At 57.5% G+C, this 9,466-nt stretch overlaps 1 protein-coding gene across 1 annotated transcript; it reads right to left on the reverse strand.

Moving 5' to 3' along the window:
- Positions 1-358: 358 nt before the first annotated feature.
- On the reverse strand, positions 359-7,942 carry ackr4a (atypical chemokine receptor 4a). The gene is made up of 2 exons (XM_070880298.1): positions 6,435-7,942; positions 359-1,187 (listed from the first exon to the last, which is right to left on the reverse strand). The coding sequence occupies exon 1, from the start codon at positions 7,699-7,701 to the stop codon at positions 6,619-6,621; it is 1,083 nt and encodes a 360-aa protein (XP_070736399.1). The 5' UTR covers positions 7,702-7,942; the 3' UTR covers positions 359-1,187; positions 6,435-6,618.
- Between the last annotated feature and the right edge of the window lie 1,524 nt (positions 7,943-9,466).

Genomic DNA, 9,466 nt, shown 5'->3' on the forward strand with positions numbered 1-9,466 from the left:
GGCTCCCTGTCCCTCAGTGTCTGGGCTCCCTGACCCTCAGTGTCTGGACTCCCTGACCCTCAGTGTCTGGGCTCCCTGACCCTCAGTGTCTGGGCTCCCTGACCCTCAGTGTCTGGACTCCCTGACCCTCAGTGTCTGGGCTCCCTGACCCTCAGTGTCTGGGCTCCCTGACCCTCAGTGTCTGGGCTCCCTGACCCTCAGTGTCTGGACTCCCTGACCCTCAGTGTCTGGACTCTCTGACCCTCAGTGTCTGGGCTCCCTGACCCTCAGTGTCTGGACTCTCTGACCCTCAGTGTCTGGGCTCCCTGACCCTCAGTGTCTGGACTCCCTGACCCTCAGTGTCAGGGCTCCCTGACCCTCAGTGTCTGTGCCCCGTGTCCCTCAGTGTCTGGGCTCCCACTAGAGGTTGAACGACGGACACTGGAACCCCAGCAATAGCAATGCTTTCAGGAGTGGAGAAGAGGGAAGAAAAATATTAAAACCATTTAAAAAAAATGAAGCTGTACCCTCACAGAGAACATTACATTAAATTTCAATTTAATGGTAGCACTCTTCAAATTGTATGTTACGAAAATGACGACATGCATAAATATCTTTAATTTTGTAATTTGGGAAATAATAAAGATAGTTTGATCTTTTTGGTGAATCACAGCGTCATTTGATGTATGGCTTAGATTGGACCACATTTGCGAGATTACAATCAGGAACTGTAAAAAGAATAAATATCGGTGAACCATTTACAGAAACACAACGCAGTTGTATAGATTGTAGAAAAATCTTCTGCATAAAGCACAGGTTAGAGTTTGTAAAGTTGTTACAAGTGAGATTTTGAGTTATGAAGGGAATGCTTACACACGAGACATTGTTCGAGGGCTGACCTTCCCCAGGAGATGCCTTGTGTGTTGGTCGCTGTTCACGGCCCAAACCATTCCGGTCAGAGAGGGGGTGGCCAATGGTCGGAAAATCCAGCAAGGAGGCGGCCATTCGGCCCATCGAGTCTGCGCCGACAACTTCCACGGTGCGATTTGGGCTTGGGTTGTATCAATAGTCCAGGGTTTCTGGTTTCTAGTCCGTTAACACAACACTACACTGCTGAATGCGACAGGCCAGACCATGACAGTAAATCGCAGCGGGTGAATTCACGGAAGAGTAGATTTAAAAAAAGGAACAATAAAACCAAAGGCGGCCTGAGGAAGACAAAACGAAAGGGAAAGAAATGAGTGTGTTCGTGTGACAAAGCGGTAGGAGATACTGAGAGTGGAACTGGAGAAGAGCAAAGGAAACCAAGGCTGCTGTGTCAGAGGAAGGGGTGCTCGTTAGCAAGGATCGCCCCTGGGGCTGCTGACCCCCCCATTCCCGGGCCGAGTCCCCCCCCCCATTCCCGGGCCGAGCCCCCCCCATTCCCGGGCCGAGTCTCCCCCCCCATTCCCGGGCCAAGTCTCCCCCCACATTCCCGGGCCGAGTCCCCCCCCATTCCCGGGCCGAGTCCCCCCCCCATTCCCGGGCCGAGCCCCCCCCATTCCCGGGCCGAGTCTCCCCCCCCATTCCCGGGCCGAGTCCCCCCCCCATTCCCGGGCCGAGCCCGCCCCCCATTCCCAGGCCGAGCCCTCCCATTCCCGGGCCGAGGCCCCGCCCCATTCCCAGGCCGAGCCCCCCCCCCATTCCCAGGCCGAGACCTCCCATTCCCGGGCCGAGTCCCCCCCCCATTCCCGGGCCGAGCCCGCCCCCCATTCCCGGGCTGAGCCCCCCCATTCCCGGGCCAAGCCCCCCCCCCATTCCCGGGCCGGGCACCCCCACCCCATTCCCGAGCCCCTCCCATTCCCGACCCCCCCCATTCCCCGGCCGAGCCCCCCCATTCCCGGGCCAAACCCCCCATTCCCAGGCCGAGCCCCTCCCATTCCCGGGTCAATCCCCCCCCACCCCATTCCTGAGCCCCTCCCATTCCCGGGCCAAGACCCACCCCCACCCCATTCCCGAGCCCCTCCCATTCCCGGGCCGAGCCTCCCCATTCCTGAGACCCCCCCTCCCCTATTCCCAGGACAAGCCGAGCAGTGGTCAGGTTGGGCCTACAAATGCTCCTTGTCGAGGCGGGTATACCTCCACCCAGTCAGAGTGCCTTGCCCCAGTCAGCGTGCCTTGCCCCAGTAAGTGTGCTTTGCCCCAGTCAGTGTGCTTTGCCCCAGTCAGTGTGCTTTGCCCCAGTCAGCGTGCTTTGCCCCAGTCAGTGTGCTTTGCCCCAGTCAGTGTGCCTTGCCCCAGTCAGTGTGCCTTGCCCCAGTCAGAGTGCCTTGCCCCAGTCAGTGTGTCATGCCCCAGTCAGTGTGCTTTGCCCCAGTCAGTGTGCTTTGCCCCAGTCAGTGTGCCTTGCCCCAGTCAGTGTGCTTTGCCCCAGTCAGTGTGTCATGCCCCAGTCAGTGTGTCATGCCCCAGTCAGTGTGTCATGCCCCAGTCAGTGTGCTTTGCCCCAGTCAGTGTGCTTTGCCCCAGTCAGCGTGCTTTGCCCCAGTCAGTGTGCCTTGCCCCAGTCAGTGTGCCTTGCCCCAGTCAGTGTGCCTTGCCCCAGTCAGTGTGCCTTGCCCCAGTCAGTGTGCCTTGCCCCAGTCAGTGTGCCTTGCCCCAGTCAGTGTGCTTTGCCCCAGTCAGTGTGCTTTGCCCCAGTCAGTGTGCCTTGCCCCAGTCAGTGTGCTTTGCCCCAGTCAGTGTGCCATGCCCCAGTCAGTGTGCTTTGTCCCAGTCAGTGTGCTTTGTCCCAGTCAGTGTGCTTTGTCCCAGTCAGTGTGTCATGCCCCAGTCAGTGTGCCTTGCCCCAGTCAGTGTGCCTTGCCCCAGTCAGTGTGCTTTGCCCCAGTCAGTGTGCCTTGCCCCAGTCAGTGTGCCTTGCCCCAGTCAGTGTGTCATGCCCCAGTCAGTGTGTCATGCCCCAGTCAGTGTGCCTTGCCCCAGTCAGTGTGCCCTGCCCCAGTCAGTGTGTCATGCCCCAGTCAGTGTGCTTTGCCCCAGTCAGTGTGCCTTGCCCCAGTCAGTGTGCTTTGCCCCAGTCAGTGTGTCATGCCCCAGTCAGTGTGCTTTGCCCCAGTCAGTGTGCCTTGCCCCAGTCAGTGTGCTTTGTCCCAGTCAGTGTGTCATGCCCCAGTCAGTGTGCTTTGTCCCAGTCAGTGTGCTTTGCCCCAGTCAGTGTGCCTTGCCCCAGTCAGTGTGCCTTGCCCCAGTCAGTGTGCCTTGCCCCAGTCAGTGTGTCATGCCCCAGTCAGTGTGCCTTGCCCCAGTCAGTGTGCTTTGCCCCAGTCAGTGTGCTTTGCCCCAGTCAGTGTGCTTTGCCCCAGTCAGTGTGCTTTGCCCCAGTCAGTGTGCTTTGCCCCAGTCAGTGTGTCATGCCCCAGTCAGTGTGCTTTGCCCCAGTCAGTGTGCCAAGCCCCAGTCAGTGTGCTTTGCCCCAGTCAATGTGCTTTGCCCCAGTCAGTGTGTCATGCCCCAGTCAGTGTGTCATGCCCCAGTCAGTGTGTCATGCCCCAGTCAGTGTGCTTTGCCCCAGTCAGTGTGCTTTGCCCCAGTCAGTGTGCTTTGCCCCAGTCAGTGTGCCTTGCCCCAGTCAGTGTGCTTTGCCCCAGTCAGTGTGCTTTGCCCCAGTCAGTGTGTCATGCCCCAGTCAGTGTGCCTTGCCCCAGTCAGTGTGCCTTGCCCCAGTCAGTGTGCCTTGCCCCAGTCAGTGTGCCTTGCCCCAGTCAGTGTGCCCTGCCCCAGTCAGTGTGCCTTGCCCCAGTCAGTGTGCCTTGCCCCAGTCAGTGTGTCATGCCCCAGTCAGTGTGCCCTGCCCCAGTCAGTGTGCTTTGCCCCAGTCAGTGTGCTTTGCCCCAGTCAGTGTGTCATACCCCAGTCAGTGTGCCTTGCCCCAGTCAGCGTGCTTTGTCCCAGTCAGTGTGCTTTGCCCCAGTCAGTGTGCTTTGCCCCAGTCAGCGTGCTTTGCCCCAGTCAGCGTGCTTTGCCCCAGTCAGTGTGCTTTGCCCCAGTCCGTGTGCTTTGCCCCAGTCAGTGTGCTTTGCCCCAGTCAGTGTGCTTTTCCCCAGTCAGTGTGTCATGCCCCAGTCAGTGTGCTTTGCCCCAGTCAGTGTGTCATGCCCCAGTCAGTGTGTCATGCCCCAGTCAGTGTGTCATGCCCCAGTCAGTGTGCTTTGCCCCAGTCAGTGTGCCTTGCCCCAGTCAGTGTGCTTTGCCCCAGTCAGTGTGCCATGCCCCAGTCAGTGTGTCATGCCCCAGTCAGTGTGCCTTGCCCCAGTCAGTGTGCTTTGCCCCAGTCAGCGTGCCAAGCCCCAGTCAGTGTGTCATGCCCCAGTCAGTGTGTCATGCCCCAGTCAGTGTGCCTTGCCCCAGTCAGTGTGCTTTGCCCCAGTCAGTGTGTCATGCCCCAGTCAGTGTGCTTTGCCCCAGTCAGTGTGCCATGCCCCAGTCAGTGTGTCATGCCCCAGTCAGTGTGCTTTGCCCCAGTCAGTGTGCCTTGCCCCAGTCAGTGTGCTTTGCCCCAGTCAGTGTGCTTTGCCCCAGTCAGTGTGCCAAGCCCCAGTAAGTGTGCTTTGCCCCAGTCAATGTGCTTTGCCCCAGTCAGTGTGCTTTGCCGCAGTCAGTGTGCCTTGCCACAGTCAGTGTGCTTTGCCGCAGTCAGTGTGCCTTGCCCCAGTAAGTGTGCTTTGCCCCAGTCAGTGTGCTTTGCCCCAGTCAGTGTGCCTTGCCCCAGTCAGTGTGCTTTGCCCCAGTCAGTGTGCTTTGCCCCAGTCAGTGTGTCATGCCCCAGTCAGTGTGCCTTGCCCCAGTCAGTGTGCCTTGCCCCAGTCAGTGTGCCTTGCCCCAGTCAGTGTGCCTTGCCCCAGTCAGTGTGCCCTGCCCCAGTCAGTGTGCCTTGCCCCAGTCAGTGTGCCTTGCCCCAGTCAGTGTGCCCTGCCCCAGTCAGTGTGCTTTGCCCCAGTCAGTGTGCTTTGCCCCAGTCAGTGTGTCATACCCCAGTCAGTGTGCCTTGCCCCAGTCAGCGTGCTTTGTCCCAGTCAGTGTGCTTTGCCCCAGTCAGTGTGCTTTGCCCCAGTCAGCGTGCTTTGCCCCAGTCAGCGTGCTTTGCCCCAGTCAGTGTGCTTTGCCCCAGTCAGTGTGCCTTGCCCCAGTCAGTGTGCCAAGCCCCAGTCAGTGTGCTTTGCCCCAGTCAGTGTGCCTTGCCCCAGTCAGTGTGCCTTGCCCCAGTCAGTGTGCCATGCCCCAGTCAGTGTGCCATGCCCCAGTCAGTGTGCTTTGCCCCAGTCAGTATGCCTTTCCCCAGTCAGTGTGCCAAGCCCCAGTCAGTGTGCTTTGCCCCAGTCAGTGTGCCTTGCCCCAGTCAGTGTGCTTTGCCCCAGTCAGTGTGCCAAGCCCCAGTCAGTGTGCTTTGCCCCAGTAAGTGTGCTTTGCCCCAGTCAGTGTGCCTTGCCCCAATCAGTGTGCCATGCCCCAGTCAGTGTGCCATGCCCCAGTCAGTGTGCCTTGCCCCAGTCAGTATGCCAAGCCCCAGTCAGTGTGCTTTGCCCCAGTCAGTGTGTCATGCCCCAGTCAGTGTGCTTTGCCCCAGTCAGTGTGCCTTGCCCCAGTCAGTGTGCTTTGCCCCAGTCAGTGTGCCAAGCCCCAGTAAGTGTGCTTTGCCCCAGTCAGTGTGTCATGCCCCAGTCAGTGTGCTTTGCCCCAGTCAGTGTGCTTTGCCCCAGTCAGTGTGCCTTTCCCCAGTCAGTGTGCCAAGCCCCAGTCAGTGTGCTTTGCCCCAGTCAGTGTGCCTTGCCCCAGTCAGTGTGCTTTGCCCCAGTCAGTGTGCCAAGCCCCAGTCAGTGTGCTTTGCCCCAGTAAGTGTGCTTTGCCCCAGTCAGTGTGTCATGCCCCAGTCAGTGTGCTTTGCCCCAGTCAGTGTGCCTTGCCCCAGTCAGTGTGCCATGCCCCAGTCAGTGTGCCATGCCCCAGTCAGTGTGCTTTGTCCCAGTCAGTGTGCCTTGCCCCAGTCAGTGTGCTTTGCCCCAGTCAGTGTGCTTTGCCCCAGTCAGTGTGCCTTGCCCCAGTCAGTGAGCTTTGCCCCAGTCAGTGTGCCAAGCCACAGTCAGTGTGCCTTGCCCCAGTCAGTGTGCCTTGCCCCAGTCAGTGTGCTTTGCCCCAGTCAGTGTGCTTTGCCCCAGTCAGTGTGCCTTGCCCCAGTCAGTGTGTTATGCCCCAGTCAGTGTGCTTTGCCCCAGTCAGTGTGCTTTGCCCCAGTCAGTGTGCCAAGCCCCAGTCAGTGTGCTTTGCCCCAGTCAGTGTGCCTTGCCCCAGTCAGTGTGTTATGCCCCAGTCAGTGTGCTTTGCCCCAGTCAGTGTGCCTTGCCCCAGTCAGTGTGTTATGCCAGATCCGACAGGATGTCCTGGGCTCCAGGGAGTTTCTGCCTCTGGCTGTGGCTTGCCTTGTACGAGGTGTCCAGAAGCTGTGTCCCTTTGCGTAGGCGTTGAGGAAAGGGCGGTGTCCTGGCGCTCCCGTGTCTCTGCCGTTCTCAAGAAGGTGGGGGCAGGCGTGATTGCATCGGTCTCCTGGGGTCACGGTGGGAGACGGGCGGAATTCCCGACGGTTACCTCGATACAGTTGCAGTGCTAGATGGTAAAGCTGCTGGTGAGCTCAGATTGGGACAGAGAATGGAAGGAGTGCTCGAGAGCGATGGGCCTGTCCTGCTGCCTGTGGTGATAGCCGTACTCCTTGACTGCTTTGAGAATGTAACCCTTGAAGGAGGCTCCCATGAAGGCGTACAGGATTGGGTTGAGGCAGCTGTGGAACAGAGCAATGCTCTCCGTCACCTGCGTGGCAATGTCGATACTTTTGCTTCTCTCGCAGTCCATTATGAGCGGGTGCAGCAGGTCGAGCAAGTGGCAGAATTTGATGATGTTGTACGGCAGCTGAGTGAGAAAGAAGAGGCCCACGACTGCCACCAGCACCCGCAATGCCACGTGCTTCTTGCCGTTGGGGACCTTGACCACGGCGTGGGCCACAGCGGAGTAACAGTACAGCATGACCAGGGACGGGACCACAAAGGCCAACAGGATCTCGAAGGTCTGCACCGTTGCCTTGGCCGACCTGGCCATGTGTGAGGGGAAGAGGGGGATGCACAGTGGCCTGATGGCGGTGTGGTGCACCGAGGTGAAGACCAATTCGGGGACGCTCAACAGTATGGCGGCCAGCCAGACGCACAGGCACGCGACCTTGCCCTTGGTGCCGACTGTGGGCGGGCGCGTGGCCTTGGAGATGGCGAAGTAGCGGTCCACACTGATACAGGCCAGGAAGAGCATGCTGGCACTGAAATTCATGAGCAAGAGAGCGGAGCAGATTTTGCACATGGCGGTCCCCAGTACCCAGCCGTGGACTGCGTAGACGGCCCAGAAGGGCAGGGTGACAAGGAGCAGCAAGTCAGCAATGGCCATGTTCATGATGTAAAAGTCTGTTTTTGATTTGATCCTCTTGTAATAGGCATAGATGGCTACCACCAGTGAGTTCCCGGCAAGGCCAACAATCAGCGTGACTGCATAGAATGGTGGCAGGAAGTATTTGCTGAAGCGTCTGACATCGCCTTTCTCGCACATATGTTTGTAGTCATCGTAATTAAAGCTATCGTTTCTGTAGTCGCTGTAAGACCCGTTGTCAAAGTAGTTCTGGTAGTCTCCGTACATTTCCTCATCTGCCATGGCATCTTTAAGGACAAGAACACAAATGTTAGGCAGATCATTGGAGAAACGGTGAAGTATTCAAAGGACTTGTGTTTATCTGGCATCGTATCATAAATTTCCAAAATTACAACAGTACTTCATTGGTTGTAAAGCATTTTGGGATGTCCGGTGGTTGTGAAAGGTGCTATATAAATGCAAGTCTTTTTTTTACACAGGATTACACGGGATATACGACACATTGAGCCCAACCAGTCCGTGCCGGTGTTTATGCTCCACTCGAGCCTCCTCCCGTCTTTCCCCATCGAAATCTATCAGCATAACCCTCTATTTCCTTCTCCCCCATTGGCTTGTCCAGCCTCCCCTTAAATGCATCGATACTATTCCCCTCAACCCCTCCCTGTGGCAGCGAGTTCCACATTCTCACCGCTCTCTGGGTAAAGAAGTTTCTCCTGAATTCCCCATTGGGTTTCTGGGTGACTATCTTATATTGATGGCCTCTAGTTATACTCTTCCCCACAAGTGGAAACACTCTCTCTGTATCCACTCGATCAAAACCTTTCATCATTTTAAAGACCTCTATTAGGTCACCCCTCAGCCTTCTCTGTTCAAGAGAAAAGAGACCCAGCCTGTTCATCCTTTCCTGTAAGGTATACCCTCGCATTTCTGGTATCATCCTTGTAAATCTTCTCTGCACCCTCTCCAGTGCCTCTGTTCAGGATACGTTCAGGGCATCCCAACGAATCACTTTTGAAGTCTAGTCTCTGGAGCACAGCAATTTCCCACAGAATGATAATTGAAGATTATTTTTTTGTTGGGTGTTATTGAGAGGAGAATATTGGGGAGGACTGGAGGAGGAACCTGCTTTTCTTGAAATAGTTCTTGGGATTCTTTTCCATCCACATCAACCGGCAGATGTTGTCTCGGCTTAACGTCTGTTTCGCAAAAGACAGCACCTCTGACAATGCAGCACTCCCTCAGTTAAACGGAAATGTGTGTCATTAAATCAGGATCTGATTTTCATTGTCAATGACACCAACTGGCCGAGGATATCACTCGGATCATAACATAAGAACATAAGAACATAAGAATTAGGAACAGGAGTAGGCCATCGAGCCCCTCGAGCCTGCTCCGCCATTCAACAAGATCATGGCTGATCTGGCCGTGGACTCAGCTCCACTTACCCGCCCGCTCCCCACAGTCTGAGTCCGCGCACCAACTGCGCACGGGGAGTGCTCCCTGCGCCCAAATACCGAGGGGGGGACCACGGGGGATTGATCTCGGTCCTTATTGTAATAGTCGCGGTGAACTGTTTGTTCCTGACTCGCCTCCAGGGGCTGCTGTGGGCTGTCTGCCCCCAGGTAAGTCTGGGGAGGGGGAGAAAGGAAGGCGAGGGGGGCGGGGGGGAAGGGAAGGGAGGGGAAGGGGAGAGAGGCAAGCGAGGTGGGGGGATGAGGGGAGGGAAGGGGAGAGCACGGATTATGGGAAGGGAAGAGGGAGAGAGGGAGGCGAGGGGAGGGGAGGGAAGAGGGAGAGGTGAGGAGGGGAGAGGGGGAGAAGGGAGGAGAGGGGGAGGGGGGAGAGGAGATGGAGAAAGGGAGGCGAGGGGAGGGGGAGAGAGGGAGGCGAGGGGAGGAGGAGAGCATGGGAAGGGGGATAGGAGAGGGGGCAAGGGGGGTGAGTGGGGAGGGGGAGAGGAGTGGGGGAGAGGAGAGGAGAGAGGAAGACATGGGGAGGGGGGAGGAGGGTGAGTGTGGAATATGGGAGGGGAGGGGGGAGAGTGTGG

Source organism: Pristiophorus japonicus, chromosome 5 (assembly GCF_044704955.1).
Source record: "Pristiophorus japonicus isolate sPriJap1 chromosome 5, sPriJap1.hap1, whole genome shotgun sequence".
NCBI lineage: Eukaryota > Metazoa > Chordata > Chondrichthyes > Pristiophoridae > Pristiophorus > Pristiophorus japonicus.